At 38.5% G+C, this 22227-nt stretch overlaps 1 protein-coding gene across 1 annotated transcript in view; it reads left to right on the top strand.

The window, feature by feature from the left end:
• Window positions 1-22227, top strand: part of LOC126365892 (uncharacterized) — an 84555-nt gene that overhangs the window by 52337 nt on the left and 9991 nt on the right. The window contains exons 3-4 of the mRNA XM_050008608.1: window positions 1887-2191; window positions 12673-12758. Coding sequence (XP_049864565.1) covers window positions 1887-2191; window positions 12673-12740 — 373 coding nt within the window. The 3' untranslated portion in view covers window positions 12741-12758. The remainder of the gene's footprint in view (window positions 1-1886; window positions 2192-12672; window positions 12759-22227) is intronic.

Here is a 22227-nt window from a genome sequence, read left to right as displayed (position 1 = left end):
TTCATTTCAGATACATTTTATCATGGTCTGATTCCTCAAAAAGGTCGTCTTCATATATTTCTTTCAGAAGTTTTTCATCGAACTCTGCCGAATTTTTAAAACTTTTCTGAACTTGAATAAAAGAAGATATTTGAGTAAACCCAGCTAAATGCTTTCAGCACATGAGATTGGTTAGCCTATACTTCAATATAGTCAGTTAATGTCATAAAATTAACCTGAAACATCCAAGAAATCAAATCAGAATCTTTCAGTAAGTCACCTTCTTGCACTGTTCTTACTGGAGACTGAATTTTCATATTTTTAACATTTTTGTCCTTCCTGATCTTCACGTTCATTATCAACATAGTTAACACCTCCAGAACTTCATTTACCGATATATCTCCTGTTTCAATAGTTTTCGTTGTTGAGGAAAGCATTTTGAATTGGCCCTGAATAAAAACAATGATTGAGGTTCACTAAAGAATGAATTTAAAATAGTAGGACATTCTTCTTGACAGGAAAAGTAAGGTTTTACTCCCTTGTAAATACTGATAATTCTGTTAACAGCCAATACATATGTAGTGTTAATGAGAAAATACTGAAAATTTTCTTTACAGTAGTTTATTACTGTACTGCATTACACACTGTGTGTGCTGCATAACCTACACCATAAATGTTACTTTTCAGCAAAGGTTTAAGTTCTGTAAAAATATTGTTTTGTCCATTTCTTTCTGCAGCTACAAAGTTTGTGATTGCAGTTGTTACCACAAAATACAAGCATTTCATCATTTAGATGGAATTTATTAAGAACTTCCATTGTTACAACATTAGCCATTAAGTATTCTGGAAATCAGTCACTGTTACTTGAATCCCCTTACTTGGTACAAAATATCTAACAATAACTGGTATCAGTTTTACACTTTTGTGGTTAGAAGTGATCAAAATCACTGAAATGTACTTCTCATCTTTCACCTCCTCACAAACTTGATGCAATGCATATGGAGCCAACACATATACTATTATAAATACTCACTTTGTTTTGGAGTAGGTGAATTTCATCTCAAATGATTGAATGCTGGTGACTGCAGCAGTGCAGTTCCTTGAACTGAAGGAACAGTAACGTTTCACTGTGTGGAAAGCTACTAAACATTCCTCAGCACGAAGACACTTTAGTTCATCATTCATAATCGAACTATTCTCACGTTTTGTAACTAACACTTTCTGACAAGATTGTACTTGAAACAGCTAGCTTGTGTTTCTTCAAAAAAATGTATTGCACAACATCAGACCAACCTCATGGTTGGTTGAAAAAGTGTTTTTATACAACATGCAAATTTTTCACTTCACTGTTCTAATTTAAGAATGGAAATTTGGTTTTTAATTTTGCAAGTAAACACAACTTTTTTTGTGACATTTCTGTGAAAATTTTGCAATTTATCACATCAAGTAATGTAATCTGTGACACTAACAGAGTAAACGTACATGTGGTGATCTGAAGCAATGGGCAAATCGCAAAGAAAGGAGAAGTGATGAAGTGCTCATCATGTGAAAGCATTACATAGTATCAATTGAGGAACTGCAAAAACCATGCTCATTCAGTTCGGGTTCATCAAAAAGGGTATTTTCCTTATTCTTTTTTCCTTAATCTCCATTTGGTTGTGCTGCACACTAGTTAAAACATGTTATTTCAAAATAAACACAACAGTTAATGAAAAATAGGATGATATATGTCCCTCACAGATTTTGTCAGGACAACAGGACACTTCAACTAAATAAGGGATGATCCCATCAAATAAAAGACATTTGGTCACCCTAGTGTAGAGATTTGCTGGGATCATGCCAGTGCAGAGTACTAGACATATTGTTATAAAATTCCTTGCAACATGAGTGTATTGTTGTGAGTACAGTGCCAAGAGTGCTCGAGACCCGGTTGCTGTGTGTGATGCTGTGCTATGGTTGGCACTACTGCCACTGTTGGCGCTGCGGCGCATGACGCACAGCCCTGGTGCCATGGCAATGCTGCGTGTCACGGTGGAGGCGACGGCCGAGCTGCTGGTGGCCACCATGTTGGCAGGTGCTGCCATCTGCGTCACAGCACTGCACGTCATGGCTGAGCAGGATGCAGGCGCTGACGGTGATAGCGGAAAGCAGCCCAACCTTGTGCGACAGCCCTGCCGCCGCTCCCTGCAGCCTGAGCCCCCACTACCTGTCGGTAAGCCCATGTTTCAAACCATTTCACTGTTCACACAGCTTGCGTTTAATGGAGATGGTAGTTTCTTGTATTTTGATACAAATTCACAGCCAGCATTTCCACACTTACTTTGACACCAGAAGACCAGTGTTCTCTGGACCTGAAACATCCTTAAATTATGTGGACATATAGATGTAGAGTGAGAAGTCAGAACACCCATCATATTTCAGATACAGTTTAAGGATCGAAATAGGGTTTTGGGCAACTGATATCACGTGAACAGTTGAGTATTTTGCTATGTGCTAAATAATAATAACTCCCCCTCCCCCCCTGTTCCTTGTCTCCCAGGGAAAAATGTAACTTTGCCTCCTCCCCCACCTGACATCTCCCCATCTGCCTTAATCTTCACTGTTGCTTACTTAGCCCATATGTTGGCATTATCACATGCTTACAATATAGCAAAAAGTACACAGTTCAGTAATCCCTTTTTGTATGATGCCAGTCTCATTTTTAGACACATGTATCCCTTCTGCCTACATAGTTTGCTACATTTGTATTTTCTGATTTTATCTGTTAAGCATCCTGAGGGTATCTAAGGAACTGCACAATAAACAGTTTACAGTTTAGACAGAAGAGAACAGAAGTGTTGGAAATGTTGTGCTACAACATAATGCTGGAGACCAGATGTGTAGATCAAATCATAATTGAGAGGTGCTGATCATATCTTGATGCAGCAAGGGATAGTCAATTTGGTAATGGAAAAAAGGTATAAAGGGTAAAAATTATAGATTGATACCAAGCCTTGAAGACATTGAACAAGTTCAAATAGGACCAGGCTGCAGTAGTAAAACATGGAAAAGGCAGTCAAAAGTTGCATTGCTAGCAATAACATTTCAATTCCTTTTTTGCTATTTTATTGTTGATCAGTGCAAAGCCATAACACATTAAATATCAATTGTGAAATGTACTTTTTACAATTTCATTGCATTAGTTAACTTGGTATGTCAAGCAGGGCCAGTTTGATAACATTTTTCCACACTAATGAAATATTATTTAATGCTTCCCCTCCACCTCTTATATGTTCACCTTTGTTAATTTTCATTACTAATTACAATATGCAGGGCTGACATGAGAACATTTTTCCTCACAAGTGGCTTTTCATCTGGTCCCCTCTTTACCCCCTTTTTGTTGATACTTTTTCACCTCTGCTAGTTTTCGCTACTATTTGTGATACACATTGTATACAGATCTTTTACTTGGGTCCCCCTGGTGCGCTACTCAGCTTCGCATCCCTCTCAGCTTGCCTCCCCAAGGGGCCACTTGTGTCACTTGGTACCTAACTCAGCATTTGTTACAAGAGTGGCTCCATCTAGTAACCGAAAAAAGGGAACAAATGTCTCCTTACTAGGGAGAGGTAGGTCTTATGAAACATATTTAGCACAGTCCAGTCCACAGGCATCCACAGGGAGGGGAGGAACAGAGAGAGGAGGGAAAGGAGGGATCTTGCCCTCCTGGAATCTAGAACTTACACTTTTTTTCATTGCAGAATTCACATTCCGGAACTGGTTCTAAACTCCTAAAGTGAATGTACAGTTTATGCTGCCAAAGACGATTAGAATTACTGTGGTCTTTTCTATTGCTACACAATTTAGGTTTGTTTGCCTTACATATTGTTTGTGATCAATTATGCTGGTTCTTTTATATTGGCAGTGGTTTAGTCAGTGTCCTACAACGAAGACAAATGAGAACCTTCACTGAGCAGTGCCTAAATAGAATCATCAAACTTATCTCTCCTATGTCTCCATACATCCTCTTACTTAGCTGCAGAATAGGCCAGCTCCAACAGTCAAGCACATGGACACACTCGACTTTTCCTCCTCCATCACACAACAACAAAACATAAATTGGAGGTAGTATACTTAGCTACCTGGCCGACATCTGTCTCCGTTTTCCTAAACACCGTACCTCCAATCAGCACTACTTTATAATCAAAACAGTATACACTTTTTCTTTGCACAGCCTGCGTGTAATTTTATATAGTAGTGACTGGAGTAGATACTGAAAGACAGCCATTTTATATAGTAGATCTACTTTATATGTTTTTATCTATGTCTACATCTGTAGTCTGGAAACTCCTTTGATATGCATGGCAGAGGGTACTTGGCATTGTACCAGTTGTTAAGGCTTCTTCTCATTCCATTCAGGTGCATGCTTTAGTTTGTCCAATATTGCCCTCGTGATTCCTGTGTGAGTGATATGTGAGAGGTTGTAGTGTATTCCAAGAGTCATGATTTAAAGCTGGTTTTGGAAACTTTCTGATTAGCCTTTCTCAGGATAGTTTGTGTGTATCTTGATGCACCCGCCAGTTCAGATTTTCAGTATCTCTGTGTCACTCTTCCACAGGTCAAAAAGCCTGGAACCAGTTGTACCGCCCTTATCAATGTACATTCAATATCCCACATTAGTCCTTTTTGATTTGAGTTCCATACATTTCAGCAATGTTCTAGGATGGGCTGAACAAGTATTTTGTAGACATTTTCCATCAATGAACTGAAGTCTCTCACCTGATTTACCTGCCATATACAGATCTATATACATCCATCATAAATAGAACATACTATTTACTGCACTAGAAGTAAAAACATGAAATCTTCATTTACAGTGCAACACATACTGGCAGGATTGTTCAACACGATGTCAATCTGGGGAGATGAGGGACTGTTTTCATTTAATCCCAGGCTATTAATGGCCTTTTGCTTCAGTGTCATTAACTGGGGATCACTTTTGATGTTATTCATAAAATGAACCCAGTTCAAAAATTCACTATATTGTATCAACTGAATGAGGTTCAATGTTGATGTAATAAATTAGTGTAAGACATGGTTGGTAGTATAACTGAATTAGCCAGTGATGTGATTATCACTCTTTGATAACTGGCATTATCATGTACTGTAGGTTCACAGTATTTATTACTGAAGGTGTGACACACTATGGAATGATTATAATGCTTTATTATACAAATATATACACAATATAAGGTAAATGTCTGTTTTACTTGGAAGCTAAGAACACACTAAAGTCAGTGGTCAAGTCACAGATATTCCACTTACTGTACATCAGCAAATTATATCACAGTGGATGTTCTGACAAAAGTTCCTTGTTGTAAAGAGGGATGAAATGAAGTAGAAACAGCTTATGTATGCCAGAAAAAGACTGAAATAGTCAGATATCTGTAAAGTAAATGCAAAGAAACAATATAATTCTGTGTGCTTAAGGCTCACGAACACAGAGTGCAATGCAATAAATACAGGTATGCTCAGGATGCTAATGGTATATTCAGGCAGTGTGGCTTTCAAAATTAGTTTTGTCACATTTATCTTTGTAGCCAGTATCTTAGAGAATACTCATTTGACTGCTGATAATTCACTGCCACCTGCTGTTGGCCATTATGTGGTGCAGACATTTTGACTGTGAACACAAACTGTAGGCAACCATGGAATCACGTAAGTCTTCCACAAACTTGCTGGACATGGTGAATACATACTTATTACAGATTGTTGACTATGGATTTAGGCAACTGTCTGTGTGAACACAAGTTCAATAGTTCAAAGATTTTAAAGCCATTAGTCTTCAACAGTAAGGAAGCTGTTGGCACAAAGATGACTGATCAGACTTACCCATCTAGATAAAGGGGGTTTACAGTTTAATGTGGACTCCAAACCATGGTGCAGCTGAGAATTTGGCACCCTGACAAACACTGCCAGATTCAAAAGAAGTGATAAGTGCCACATGGGGGAAAAAGAACATGGCCAGCCTGCAATTGAATCACAAGCCTTTAGAAACCAGAGTCCAACATGTAAATGAGCCACTGACAGAAACTTCATTTTTGACTTTGTTAACAAAATAACATTGCTTATTGAGTTACCATTTCTATACATTAATGCATATACATTACTGGCTACTGTCAAAATCCATACACACATCTGTTCACTGGAAATAGTTTGAATTTCCACACTTCACTTGGTCACTAAGTGCGTTGAAATGCTTTTAAACTTTTTCACAGTAATTATGAGTCATCGCCATGAAATATTATGGGAGCAGTTTTTATCTGTATTCATTACTTCATTGTTGATATTCTTCTTAGCCTAACGTATAGAGCAAAAAGAAAAAAAAGAAAAATTCAAACATTAGCAATATGTTGTTAAAGATACTATAATGTTTACCAAAATAGATGTTGGCTCTTACTGTGCAGAACTAGATGGAGAAATTAGCTGTATAAGACTTAACTCAAAGAATACTATAATTGTTAGCTTATATAGATCACCAGGAGGAGATGTAAATACATTTTTCGAAAGATTTGAGCTGCTTATGAGGAGAATACTAAAATCTAAAATAAAACTAATTATTTGTGGCGATTTCAACATTGAAATGGCCAACAGTGATGAACTTGTTACTAGAACATTTTTTAATATCTTAAGATCACTAAATTTACAATGTAAAAATTACACACCAACACGGGATAATGCGTGCTTAGATAACATTACAGTAAATTTTTCTAGAGATATGTATGATGTCAGACTTGTCAGTGGAGCCCTAGCTGATCACGAACCATCGATTTTAACATTCTGCTGTGATCAGTTGTTTAAATTAGACAAATCAGTCAAAATCAAGTCTGATGCCACATGGGTAAGAGGACAAAAAGATGAATATATTAATTTATTTATTGACAGATTATCTGATATTATCTAATACTTTGTGTACAACACACAACCTGAGAAAGGTGCTGGTGAAATGGTGTTTAACAACTTCCTGAGTTATGGGACTCCTGCTCACCAGTAATCAAAAGTAGCCCTAAGCATAAACAGAAAAACAAACAGCTAAAATGGTATACACATGAGCTAGTTCTCACTAGGGAGGAGATGCTCAGACCGTACAGAATATATAAAAATTCTTGTAAACAAGGACTTGAGCTAGATAATACTTCTTATAGAGCTTATCTAGAATGTAAAAAAATCTACAAAGACAAACTATCCTTGGCCAAAAAACAGGCATGTGAACATTACATTGAAAGCGCTCCAAACAAATGTAAAGCAGCATGTGATATCATCAACCAATATAACTCACAAACCCATAGACATGATGCAATGCTGGTCCCAGAAGAAGTAAATAATTACTTCCTAACATCAGTGAGTGAGCTGAAAAACTAAATCAAGCAAAATGGCACTTGTGCACTAGATCATCTTGGTGCTATGCCCCATAGAAGGTATACTTTCCACTGGAATGTTGTCACCCCAGAGGATATTGTAAAAGCTGTGGCAAGGTTCACCAACTCCAAAAGTATGGACTGTTCTTGGTTTTCTTACTATGTAATGGAAAAAAATACACCTTATCTGTCAACCTCTTTCTTTCATTTTCAATATGTGTTTAGAATCTGGAGTTTTCCCAGATGCGCTCAAAACTGCTAAAGTGATACCAGTCTTTAAAAAGGCAGATAAGCATCTGCCCCAAAACTATCAACCAGTTTCTATTGTCCCAATTTTCTCTAAAGTTTTTGAATATCTAATGTACAGTCAACCAAATAACTATTTTGAAAAGCATGGTCTCCTCCCCAACAGACAGTTTGCATATCAACATGGTAAAAATACCACTACTGCTGTCATTGAAGTTGTTAACCAGGTGTTAACTGCATTTGAAAATAAGGATCTAGTATCAGTTGAACTTCGTGATCTTAGCAAAGCCTTCGTCTGCATACCATCTAACACCCTACTTGCAAAACTGGAATTTTATGGCATACACAAACCATCTTTAGATGTAATTGAATTATACTTAAATAACAGGAGACAGTTTGTATCCATTAAAAATAGTTGCTCTTCACTGAAGAAAGTTCAGACTGGAGTGCCTCAGGGCTTGGTTCTAGGTCCTTATTTGTTCATCAATGCAATTAATGACATATCGTACCATGTAGGAGCAAATTCAATCGTGTGTTATGCAGATGTCACAACATTGCTCAATACACACCATGACACAACAGAACTGCATTAGGGAACACAGGAAAAACTAGAACTAGTAATGAATTTGTTTTCTTCTAATGAACTCCTATGTAATCCTGATAAAACACAAGAACTAATTCTGGGTTTAACGACAGCTGTTGAAAGCAAATCAGTAAATTTGTTAGGATTCCACATTGATTCAAAATTAAACTGGGAGGAACACATTAGCCATATATGCAAGAGAATAACAAGAGTGTATTATCTCATCTGGAGGCTGACAGATGTAGTCACTGATGAGTATCTAAAGGTGGTATATTTTGGCCTGTTTCAATCACACATTTGCTACGGCATATTGTTATGGGGACATTCTTGCTTTGTCACTGAAATTCTGAAAATTCAAAAAAAAAGTAATCAGAATACTGAGCAAAGTTGAGCCCAAGTGCATGTTATCAGCTGTTGTGAATCTATACATATACACAGCACTGCTTTATGTCAAAAGCAACTTAAATGAGTTCGAGACCAGAGAGAACATACATCCCCACAACACCAGAGGCACACTGGACTTTGACATACCAAGACACAGACTCACAAAGACTGCAAAGTCACACAAAATAATGAGTTTAAAACTATTCAATAAACTTTCAGCATCTGCTCGGTCACTGACCAGTAATATTTTTAAATGTAAGGTTTATGACTGGTTACTCAAACACCCATTTTATTAGATAACAGAATATTTTGAAATAATCATTGGCAGTATATAAGAATATTCCTAAAAGAAAAGGAATTAAATTGGAAAAACTTTACTTTAAAGTTATTGTTAATTGTGTATTTGATGTTCAGAGCTATTTCGCTGTAAATGGTCAATGATGAATAAACTGAATACTGAATGGGAATATTAAGAACAACTTATTTATTGTTTCCTTCTTTTGAATTTATATTTTTGCAAAAACAATTCCGTTCATTTGTAGTGCTACTAGCTTGTGTACTGATTACTGCAACTGAACTTGACTTGACCAACAAAATATTGCTACTCAAATTTGATCATAGTTTGCAGCATAATAATCTGAGATTAACGTTCATACAACACTGCTTTCCAAGTTCAGCTTGATACCAGTTCATATTTTGTGCTAATCTAGGATCATCTGCTTTATACAATTAGCTTTAATAGTCTATTGTCCAATTTTAGGGTGTATGTTTTGAAGTTCATCACATTCTCCTAAACAAATGCTAAGATTGGGTTATATTTTACACCAACTATTCCGTACAAGTAGCTTTCAGCACATATTTGCTCAGCACTAATTATGCCAACTTAAAAAGTGGAAAACATGAGAACAATGTAATCCATCAGCAAATATGACCAGATGTGAGCTTTTGTAAGCAAACAAAGTGATATACAACATGTAACAGAAATAGTTTTACTAATTTTTGTCGACTAATTCCTCAGCCAAAAGGAAGAAAAAAAGGGTCTAATGACAGAAGAACATAAATCCTTCATTTGGTATTAACAAAGAACACTCTGCAGTCACAAACTGGCAGCAAAACTGGCCTTGAACCTTGAATAAAAAAGTGTGTAGTATAATGTTCTTAACTTTATTTGTAAGTGTATTACTGTAATTTATTACAGAATATACTGCCTATATTTATTACCCGAACTATATTTCTGGTTACTCTTTGGCTTGTAAGATGAGTGGGACGCATATTATCATTGTAAATAGACTTATTGGTCCGAAGCAAATCGAGGATATTGTTAACAAATGTCACTGTCTCTTATATAGAAATGCAGGGCATAGATGATATTTTTAATTCCCTGAATATTGGCTTAGTGGGTGTTTGAGGAAATACTTGTTTCATTACCTTTGTGAGCCTCTTTTGCATCACACTGTTTTTCCTACATACTGACCTCCAGATTGTGATGTGATAATAGATAGTTGAATGTTGTAATGAAAAATAAACTGTCTTTTGTGTTGCGACATCAAAGGACTGACCTAGGAATTTGAAAAGTGAGGCAGACACTGCTGTCTTTTGACCAGCTTTTCTCTGTGAATAATCCATTGTAAATTATTGACTTATTATCTGTCTATTTCTCAATAAATTTTATATTTCCTTGACTTATTCTAATACTGCATCACTTATTAATATGTGATACATAGAGGAAGGGTGATTTTTGGAGGTACTGAATAGCTTACATGCAGTTTTGATTTTATTTAGTAATAGTCTATTATTGTACAACCAGTAAATTAGTTTGTTTATGGACTCAGGACATTTATGGGACATAATCGAGAAGTCAGTTCATGCAAAAAAATTCTGCACCAGCAATACTTTCACAGTTATGGATGGCTATAGAGACAGCATGGCTCAGTATTTTTGCTGAGGACTTCCAATGGGTTGTTGAGTCCATGCCACATCGAGTTGCTGTACTACGCTGGACAAAAGGAGGTCCGACATGATACTAGGAGATATCGCAGGGCTTTTTTCACCTGAGCTTAAATTGATCCTCATAGAAAATGTGCTCAGATCGTGAAACCTGACTACCATATCCCAGTTGTGCTACTTGATATAGACGCATCTATAGGTTTTTTTAAGACTCTGATGTACTGTTTTTAATGCCAACCAATTGCTCATAAAACTAACACAGTGATGTAGTATATGTGAATACTGACATTTAACTTATCACAAACAAGGTGAAAAATCCATTGATATTGCTCCCATGACCAGCTGGTATAACACCCACACTGGCCATACCATTGGCACATTAATAGAACACTATTACAGGCTAGTCCTGAACACCACTCAAATAATAAATAATTTGTATGTAACTTAGAAGTGTTGTTTTAAAACTATTTATCAGATATATGGAACCTGGAGAACACCATGCATGTGAAATTTCCTTGAAATATAATAATTTATGTTACTCCTAAGTGAGGCACAAGAAGACCACAAAGTCTGAAACTTAATCCAAACAAATGCCAAGCTTTTCCCTCTTCTTTATTGGTTTCCTCCAATTCATGGTGAACTTCTCAATGCTCCCTTTGATTAGTTGATGCAATTTCTTGAAACTTTCACATGACATCCAAAAATAATTAAATACTAAGCCTGATGCAATTCCAGATCATTGCACAACTGGTAAGTCACTAATCTTTTCTTCTTCATATTAATGTCATTTCTTTGTACTGTTAGGCAATGCTACTATGACAAGGGGTTGTTTATCACCTTGTAGTGTTGCTGCTAAATTCTGTTGTAAATTTTCTCTATATCAGAATGGATACAGCTTAATTTATTTGCAGGATCATCTCCCCAGTAGCAACACCATAAACATAATTATATCCTTCTCTTTTTTCCTTGATGTTTAGCAAAACAGGAATATTATATTTCTGTTAACTTTTATCTTGTAGCCAATTCATGTTACCATTCAGAAATGAACTGTTTGATTTGGGTAATTTCAAAATTCATGATTTCAAATGCTCATTTTAGCTAAACAAAATCATGCCAGAAATCTGTAAAGTCAATTACAGTCTTTGCCATAAATATTACATCTTCAACTATTTTTTTATATTTCTTGCAGGGATATTAATGTAATTTAAGCATTGCTTTTCTTTTTCATGGACACATGAATTCAGTTTACTTGTTTTAAAGTTGAAATACTTTCCGAGGAATTAGCGGATTAATAAAAATTCCAGATTCAAAATATTTCCATCCACTGACTACTTTTTTCTGCTGAAGATTTATTTCTGTAAATATCTTAATAGAGATGTGCAGTAACTCCATAACAACATATTGACTTAGTACATATTTCATGTGAATTCCTCAAGAAATGATACAGAAATGAAAATATTTTATTTGCAAAGTGCTTCATTTCAGTATTATTATGTTCTTCAAGGTTCTTGACAGTGCAGTCATGGCCTTTTCCTGGGTAGTGGCCATCAGCTGACTCCTAGTAATAACATTCACTGCTGCAGGCTACATTCATAAATAACCACTGGACCACACTGTCACAAACTTATGCACTTGACTGTAACAAAAAATATTTCGTTAATACACAGATAAATACTTATCAGTGTACATTCAAGTAATTGATTCTTCCTCACCTGACTTCACTAAGGCAGGAAAAGATGGTGGTGTTTCAATTAATATTTTGAAACACTACACCCTGAACTACTCATATTTATACAAAATGAATATCTTACATATGACCTCAGCACACTGTCTGCTGGCAGTTGAAAGCTGGACTTTGTTCTCATTCATTTTCACAATGTGCTGGGTGAAGCAGCAGGGCTGTAGCTACAGTAAGCCACTTCTGGTCTGGTCTATTCTACCACATGGCTGAATGTCGTGATCATCACTCTTTCAGTTGTTCAGAGTTTTTGTTGCAACAGTTATATTACTGAACACAAGTATAACAGTTTCCCTCTTACAAAATTACATTTGCCTTTTCCTCGAGTCTCCTGAAAACATTAAAGACTGCTGTAGCGCCATTCTGTTCATACCTTGTCTGTATATAGCCACATGTTGCAGATGCGGGTGGCGAGCGCTGTTCTCCGCGCACCGTTCTGCCATCTCCGTTGCCGAATTTGCTGCATTAGCTTTCTTGGCGGGCACTGGTAAGTTACTCAATGTTGTCTTTGGAAGAGTTTTTCAAGACAGTACATGCACTACCCTTGTCACCTCAGCTGTCTAACACTGAATCAGTACTAAGCATGATATTCCTGAACCTAGTGTTTTATTTTTAATCACTAAAAACCTTAGTGAAGTAACAATATAGTAGTCAATAGTGAATGTTGAGTTTCTCTTCAGGGACTGTACTGTATTGTGTAAAATTTCTCTGTAGCAAATTGTATGGTGAAGCAGCCTGCCCCACTGCATACACCACACATTTACGATTTCAATTTCAAATTTACAAAATGTTTAATTGTACTTTATAGCACCTCCCTTTCCATAATACAGCATAGTAAATAGCAAGAACTTCAGTAAACACAGCCCCAGTTTTGTCATTTTCATTACAGTAATTACGTCTGATGTCATTCTACCAAATCTTCCTTTGTGTGTCTCCTAGCTTTGATCCTTCTTCGGTGTGTTACTTGTTCTGCAAGTAAAAATGTAGTGTACTGTTGTTCTCAATTATGCTATGCTCCCCTGTTATGCTAAAGTAACATAGCCCATACTGTTTAACTGGTTGCCTTCTACTTCTTTTTTATTAGTTTTGGTTTGGCCTATTGATGACTACACAAAATAACTAATGTCTTCAGAATGAAATTTTCACTCTGCAGCAGAGTGTGCGGTGAGTTGAATCTTCCTGGCAGATTAAAACTGTGTGCCAAATTGAGACTTGAACTCAGGACCTTTGCCTCTCGTGGGCAATGGTAGGAGATAAGGCAGTGGCAGAATTGAAGCTGTGAGAATCAGTCATGAGCCATGCTTGGATAGCTCAGCTGGTAGGCACTTGCCCGCAAAAGGCAAAGGTCCCGAGCTTGATTTTCAGTCCAGCACACAGTTTTAATGTGCCAGAAAGTGACTAGTGTCTTCTTTCTTTTCTCCTTTATTTCTTTCCAGTAGTTCTTCATTCTTGGCCTGTGTTTTTCTCATCTCTCTTCTGTCTGTACTGCACCTCCTTTTTTACTTTGTTTTCTCCTGGAAACCCCTGAAACCTTCTGCTTTGAACTTTTCTCTTTCTCCTATTTCTTTCTCCATTATTTCCACTTTTCTCAGGTCTGGCTTAAATTCTTTGGTCCATGCTGTTGATGTTTGTGTCTAGTTGTTTTAGGGATTCATAGAAAATAACTTTTCTTCTTCATAAAGTCTAGTATTGTTCTGTTATTTTATAAACATGTTCCTTCCTTCTTAATGTCCATTTTCCAGTGACATATTTTGCTCCCAAGGTTTTCTGCAGTAGTTTTCCTTTCCTTCTTTTCTGTTTCATTTAATTGTTTCACTGTATTTGATGAAAGCGATTATGGAATGTAAAGGCATTCTGGTCTAATGAAATTGGTGAAGTGCCAGAATTTTCCAGTTTTGTTATACAGGTTTTTAGTTAATTGATATGATTTTCCTTGCCCCTTGCTTCTTCGTCCAGAGCATTTGGTTGTATTATTTCACCTGGATGTTTAAATTTGGTAGACTTTTTTATTCTTCCATAATCAGTTTCCATACATTTCAGTACCTCCTTCCATCTATCATATACTCTTTTCTTTCAGAGTTAAGCAATGGAAAAATCCAGGATGGAATGTAACAGTATTATGAAAATGATAGTGCTACTCACCATATAGCAGAGATGCTGAGTTGCAGAGAGGCAGAATAAAAAGACTTTCAGAAAGTGAGCTTTTGGCAAAGTAGGCCTTTGTTGGAAATAGACAATATACACACTGCTTTTGAAGCAGGACTATGTATATATGAATAGCATTACCACTCTGAGGCAAATATATTTTGCACTATTTCACTATTTAAATCCCATCTAAGCTATAGGATAGAGGTATGGGGCTCCATCAGCAAAGGTACTATGAAAAGTGTACTTATCCTACAAAAGAAGGCACTTAGAATTATGGGAAGGGAATGTGCCAGGAGTCCTGCAGAAATTTGTTTAAAGAATTTAAAATACTAACTGTTCATAACCTATATGTACTTAAGATAATCATTATGGCAGCAAACAGTAACAATACGCTTAATAAAGAAATACGAGGGCGAGCCAAATGAAAACCTTAAATATTTTTTAAAATATTGTTTATTGTGCAGAAGTAGAATAAAGCTGTACAACTTTTCAATATCATTTCCCCCATGCTCAATGCAAGTCCTCCAGTGCTTACAAAGTGCATAAATTCCTTTAGAAAAAAATTCTTTTGGTAGTCCACACAACCACTCATGCATCACGTGGCATACCTCTTCGTCAGGATGGAACTTCTTTCCTGCCATTGTGTCTGTGAGTGGTCCAAACATGTGGAAATCACTTGGTGCAAGTTCTGGTGAGTATGGTGGATAAGGAAGACACTCAAAATGCAGGTCTGTGATTGTTGCAACTGTTGTATGGGCTGTGTGGGGCCTTGCATTGTTATGTTGCAAAAGGACACCTGCTGACAGCAGTCCACGTCACTTTGATTTGATTGCAGGCCACATATGATTTTTTAGGAGATCTGTGTATGATCCACTGGTGACAGTGGTCCATCTAGGCATGTATGCTCCAAAATGACACCTTTTTCATCCCAAAAGAGAGTCTGCATAATCTTCCCTGCTGATGGTTCTGTTCGAAACTTCTTTGGTTTTGGTGATGAGAAATGGTGCCATTCCTTGCTCGCTCTCTTCATTTCAGGTTGGTGAAAGTGAACACAGGTTTCATCCCCAGTAACGATTCTTGCAAGAAAGCTATAACCTTCTCGTTCAAAGTGCCGAAGAAGTTCTTCACAAGCATCAACAGGTCATTCCCTCATTTCAGGAGTCAGCTGCCATGACACGCATCTTGCAGACACTTTGTGAAACTGGAGCACATCATGCACAATGTGATGTGTTGACCCTTGACTGATCAGTAAACATGCTGAAATCTCATTCAGTGTCACTTGGCGGTTTTCTTCACTATGGCTTCAACTGCTGCAATGTTCTGTGGAGTCACAACTTGTTGTGCCTGACCTGGACGAGGAGCATCTTCCACTGAAGTCACACCATTTGCGAACTTTGTATTCCATTTGTAGACTTGCTGCTGTGACAGACGTGCATCACTGTACTGAACCTTCGTTCGTCGATGAATTTCAATAGGTTTCACACCTTCACTACGCAAAAACCAAATAACAGAACACTGTTCTTCCCTGGTGCAAGTCGCAAGTGGTGCGGCCATCTTTATACTGATACTGCGACGGTATGTGTGCATCTGCACTATGCTACCACCTACAGGTCATTCTGCATGCTGTTTGTAGCATGCTTACCAACTTACAGGATAATGGTGCGAAATTTCGATTTGTTATTAGAAATTTAAGATTTTCATTTGACTCACTCTTGTATATTATCACAACACTAGAGATAGAGAGAGACCCCACATCATCTCTCAATAGAACAACACTTTATGAGTAAAGCCCTCACTATGCAGGCATAAAACTACTCAGTTGCTTCCATTCTAATATCTCCAAATTGCCCATTACAGAACTAAAAAAGAAATTAAAATTATGGCTCCTAAACAGTCCTGTGTATTCAATAGATGAGTTTCTAAATTTAGCACACTAACATGATGGAAGACCATGTATCTAAAAATATATGAATCTCAGATCCTAGACTGAGTCACAAACTGCAAATATTTGAATCTCAGACCTAACTCTGCGTCACAAACTGTTAATTCCTTAATCTATGTATTCCAATTGCAAATTGGTTTTATGTATTCAACATCATTCTCTCAGCTAAATTTAGAAATAGTTGTGTAGATAATAATGCCAGGCAATAATATGTAACTCTAGTAAGTAAGGCTCTGACTTATCCAGAAGACTGGGACAAAGAAATTTTTTTTTGTAATTAGTTGATGTTGGATCAAAATAAATAAATAACTAAAAAAGAAGCTGTCTCTTGTAGGAGATGTGTCTGCATTGTTGCATCTTCTATAGATTCAGCTAAGATGGCAAGATCACCTGCAAAAACAAAAAAATCAAAAAGTATATTATCTTCTTTTCTTGTAATTATGATTTTTTAAATTCCTGCTTCTTCAGTTCTTTCCCTCACTTATTTGATATCTTTTCTAGTGCACAAATAAACATCAGTGGGGACAGTCCATCTCATTGTCTTACAACAGTTTTGATTTCAAAAGCATTGGAGGTTTCAGCTAAAAATTTAATTTTGCATTTTGTATTTGATAATGTGCCTTTCACACTGAAGCACCAAAGAAACTGGTATAGGCATGTTTATTCAAATACAGAGATATGTAAACAACCAGAATATGGCACTGAGATTGGCAATGCCTATATAAGACAACAAGTGCATGGCGCAGTTGTTAGATTGGTTACAGCTGTTGAAATGGCAGGTTATCAAGAGTTAAGTGATTCTGAACATGGCGTTATAGTTGGCACACGAGTGATGGGAGCATCTCCGAGTTAGTGATGAAGTGAGGATTTTCCCATACAGCCATTTCATGAGTGTACTGTGAATATCAGGAACCCAGTAAAACATCAAATCTCTGACATGGACCAACAATGGCTAAAGAGAATCGTTCAATGTGACAAAGTGCAACCCTTCTGCAGACTGCTGCAGAATTCAATGCTGGGCCATCAACAAGTGTCAATGTGCGAACCATTCAATAATATGGGCTTTCGGAGCCGAAAGACCGCTCGTGTATCCTTGATGATGGCACGGCACAAAGCTTTACACCTCTCCTGTGCCTGTTAACACCATTAACTGGAAGCATTTTGCCTGGTCAGACAGGTCTCGTTTCAAATTTATTGAGCAGATGGATGTGCTCAGATACGGAGACAACCTCATGAACCCTTGGACCCTGAATGTCAGCAGGAGACAGTTCAAACAGGTGGGGCCTCTAACAGTGTGTGGTGTGTGGAGTTAGAGTGATATGGAACCCCATACACATCTAGATATGACTCTGACAGGTGATACTTACGTAAGAATCCTGCCTGATAACCTGCATCCATTCACATCCATTATACATTCTGATGGACTGTGGCAATTACAGCAGGATATTGCGACACCCCACACATCCAGGATTGCCACAGTTTGGCTCCAGGAACACTCTTCTGAATTTAAACACTTCTGCTGACCACCAAATTCCTCAGGCATGAACATTATTGAGCATTTCTGGGATGCTTTGCAACATGCTGTTCAGAATATATCTCCATCCCCTTGTACTCTTATGGATTTATGGACAGCCATGCAGGATTCATGGTGTCAGTTTGACCAGGACTACTTCAGACATTAGTCGAGTCTATGCCAAGTTCTGTTGTGGCACTTCTGCATGCTTGCAGGGGTCCTACTTGATATTAGGCTGGTGTAACAGTTTCTTTGGCTCTTCATTGTATGATTCCCACTGATCTGTTGTCAGCTCCAAACTCTTTTAAGGTGTTGAATAATGTTCTCCTATCAATCAAATCATACGCTTGTTTTGAATTCTACAAATGTAATATAAATGCTTTCAGTTCTCATTCTTCTCCATCTGCTTATACATTTCAGATTTCAAATTTATTCCACACAGGATTGTCCTTTTCTAAATCCTTCATGGTACTCTCCCAACTGCTGATCCAGTTGGCTTTCCTCTCTGTTTTGTAATGATTTTGAAAGAATTTGGTAAATCAGTGGAAGGACAAAAATTCCCCTACACTTGTTGCAGTCAGTTTTATCTCCTTTTTTGGATTGAGTGAACAATGATTTTTTCCAATCTTCTTGTGTAGCTTCTGTTTTCCAGATATTGTGGAAAATTCTGTGTAGTGTCTTGACTGTTGCAGCACATGCAAAGTTCCACATTTCAGTGGTTACTGAGTCTCCCTGGGAGCCTTATCATTTCTCAAGTCTTTAATGGTATTTTGGATTGATTCCATGCTGGGGTATGGGGAGTTCTGAATTTGTATAAGTGCATCCTGGATTTTATCCTAGAAATTTTGCTCTGGGTGTTGTGACTTGCTGATCTTTCAAAGTGCCGCCGCGCAGTTACGCGCGTCCTCTACATGCAGCGCTGTCTGCCAGCCATGCAGCAGCAGTGCCACCTAAGCAGCCAGCCAGCCAGCGGGCACTAGACTCGGACTCAGTTATGATTTGACTGTTAAAGTGTACGCACGTCTTACTCTGTTTACTTGATCTGTGACTTTCATGTATTGCGTCTTCCTTGAAATATATTTGTTCAACTTGAAGTTACAATTGGTGACAAGGTAGTGATTTTTCTTTTCCATCGCTGACCCACATGTTTCCATGGCTATTTTAGAGCAACTACTGCAAGATCTCATAGTACAGCAAACGCTTCTCACAAATGCGATTCATGATTTTGGCGTGGCATCATCGTCTCTACCTCCTTTTCCTTCTTACGACGAGGCGGCGGAAGGCTGGTCTGATTACGAAAAATGTCTATGACAGCACTTCTTGGCATTTCATGTCGTGGACGAACAAACATGTAAGTCTCTGTTCCTTTCATGGATTTCACCTCAGATGTATCGGTTGTTGTTGCAATTGGCTTCTTTGAAAGATCCTGCATCTTTGTCCGTTGCTGAAATGTGCTCACTTCTGTCCATCTATTATCAAAAGCAAATGCATGTGGTAGCCTCTCTTGTTGCCTTTTATCATTGTCAAAAACAACCAAATCAATCCTATCACGCTTGGACTGCTGAACTTGTTACTGAAGTTCACAAAGAATCCTACACCGATTCCATGGTAAGGGATGCTATTATCTGATCGGCGCCCGACAAAGAAGTTGGGCAACGTGCCCTCCAGTTGGCAAATCCGACTCTAGATGAAGTCCTATCCATCGCTCAGTCTTTTGAAATTTCTCCTGCTGCCGGAGCACAAATAGAGGCATGGGGCGACGTTAGGGAAATACAACCTCTATGCAATGTTGACAAAGCATGTGGCATGTCCCCGCCGGCCGATGTGGCCGCAGTATGCTCCCAAGCACAGTCTCGGTCTAACCGTAAACAAACCTCTAAGAAACTGCAGCAAAACCCACGGCAACTTCCTTCATGTCCGCGGTGTTTTACGAAAAATTCATGAGAAGATTGTCCACAGCATTGACCGTATGTCACAAATGCAAAAAAAGAAAAAAGGATCATGTGTCATCCATTTGCATATACAACTGCATACATGATGTTCATGAACATGACACTGATTCTGATTCTGTGTTGTCTGACAATTGTATTTCTTCCCTTTCAGGGAAGTCATTCCTCACTGTCAAAATACTTGGTCGAGATGTTCACATGTAGGTGGATACTGGTTCTGCTGTCACTATCATCAATTCTTAGACGTATCTTCAGTTGGGTTCTCCAATCCTGTCACCTGTCACTAGACAATTATGGACTTACAATATACAGAAGATTTCTCTCATGGGACAATTTGATGCTGAAATATCTTACAAACCTCTCGTTCGCACTGTACCCATATTTGTGGTTGACCATAGTAACACGGAGAATCTATTTGGTTTCCATGCCTTTCGCGTTTTTGGGTTCTCCATAGATGACTCTGTGAATATCTTCTCTGGTGCTATTCTTTATGCTCAACTGGATTCCTTGTCAACCACATTTTCGTCCCTTTTTTCTCCTGGGTTAGGCCGTGCCAATGACTTTGAAGCTGATATCACGCTCAAACCCACTGCTCAGCCTAAGTTTTTTCAGGCTCGGCCCATTCCTGTGGCTCTTTGTGATCAGGTCAAATGGGAGCTGGATTGTCTCACTGCTTCAGGGGTCTTGCTTCCTATCACTTCCAGTGAGTGGTCCTCTCTTGTCATAGTCGTTGCTAAGCCAAATGGTGATATTCGTCTCTGTGGCTATTTCAGAGCCACTGTAAATGTTCAATGCCTTATCGACACATACCCTATGCCTCGACCTGAAGAATTGTTCACTAAACTTGCTGGAGGCCAGTATTTTTCTAATCTTGACCTGTCAGAAGCTTATCATCAACTTCCTCTCGACGCTGCTTCCCGGCTCTGGTCCTTAACGCGCCTTTCAGCCTCCATCGATACCAATGATTGTCTGTCAGTTGTACTTCTTCCCTTTCAGGGAAGTTATTCCTCACTGTCCAAATACTTGGTCGACATGTTCACATGCAGCTTCTGGTCCTTTACACGCCTTTCGGCCTCTATCAATACCAACGATTGCCATTCGGGGTTGCCAGCATCCCTGCTCTCTTTCAGCGATTCTTGGAACAATTATTGCTCACTGTCCCTGGGTGTATAAATTTCCAGGATGACATTGTTGTCTCTGGCTCCACCACTGCGAACATCTTCAAAATCTCTGCACACTTTTTCATGTCTTACAGACTGACGGTCTTAAGTGTAATCTTCAGAAATCAAAATTTTTTGAGGCGTCTATCACATACTTGGAGTTTCAACTCTCTCGGGATGGTATTTGTCTGCTTCAGCAAACTGTCACTGCGATCGATGCCCTTCCTTGCCCTACATCTGTTAAGGAACTGCAGGCCTTCTTGGGGAAAATAGCATACTATTACAAGTTTTTACTGTCTACTGCTTCAGTGGATCAGCTGTTGCATCACCTGTTGCATAAAAACGTGCCTTTTCACTGGTCCGTGTCATGCGATGCGGCTTTCCAGAAATTGAAGACTATGCTGAAAGAGACCCCATGCCTGGCTACTTATTGACCTGGCCAACACCTTGTTCTTGCCACAGACACCTCTCAATACGGGGTCGGTGCAGTCCTTGCACATCGTTTCTCTGACAGTTCTAAATAACCCATTGCTTATGCCTCCAAAACGCTCACGGATGCCCAACAAAAGTATTCTCAAATTGAAAAAGAAGCTTTGCCATTATTTTTGCTCTTGATAAGTTTGGTGTTTTTCTTTGTGGATCCAAATTTCATCTTGTTACAGATCACAAACCACTTGTTTCATCCATCAGCGTCGCTTCCCGACAAGGCTGCACACTGCCTCCAGCGTTGGGCTCTTTACTTGTCTCGTTTCAATTATGAGATTCATTTCCGGCTGACAGCTCAACGTGTGAATGGTGATGCACTGTCTTGCCTTCCCATGGGTCCTGATCTGGCATTTGATAGGGACGAACTTTTGTGTTTCCACCTGAATGTTACTGAGCAGTGGATTGTGGACGGGTTCCCCATCACTGGGAACTGGCTGGCGGCTGCTACGGGTTCTGACCCTTCCCTCTCCCGGGTTTTACGCTGTATTCAGAAGGGTTGGACAGACCGTCTGTCCACTAAGACTTCTGATCCATTGTGGTACTACTACGCATTGCATTACCGCCTCACGGTTAGGGATGGTGCTATCCTCCTTTCCATCGAAAATGCTTCGCCGTGTGTTGTGGTACCTGCATCTTTGCGTGCTTCAGTCTTGCGCCTCCTTCACCGAAGGCACTGGGGTGTCTCTTGCACCAAATTTCTGGCGTGCTGTCATGTGTACTGTCCCGGCATCGACTCTGAAATCGCACACATGGTCGCT

This window comes from Schistocerca gregaria, chromosome 4, assembly GCF_023897955.1.
Source record: "Schistocerca gregaria isolate iqSchGreg1 chromosome 4, iqSchGreg1.2, whole genome shotgun sequence".
Classification (NCBI taxonomy): Eukaryota; Metazoa; Arthropoda; class Insecta; order Orthoptera; family Acrididae; genus Schistocerca; species Schistocerca gregaria.
This window is presented reverse-complemented; position numbering and strand designations above follow the sequence as displayed.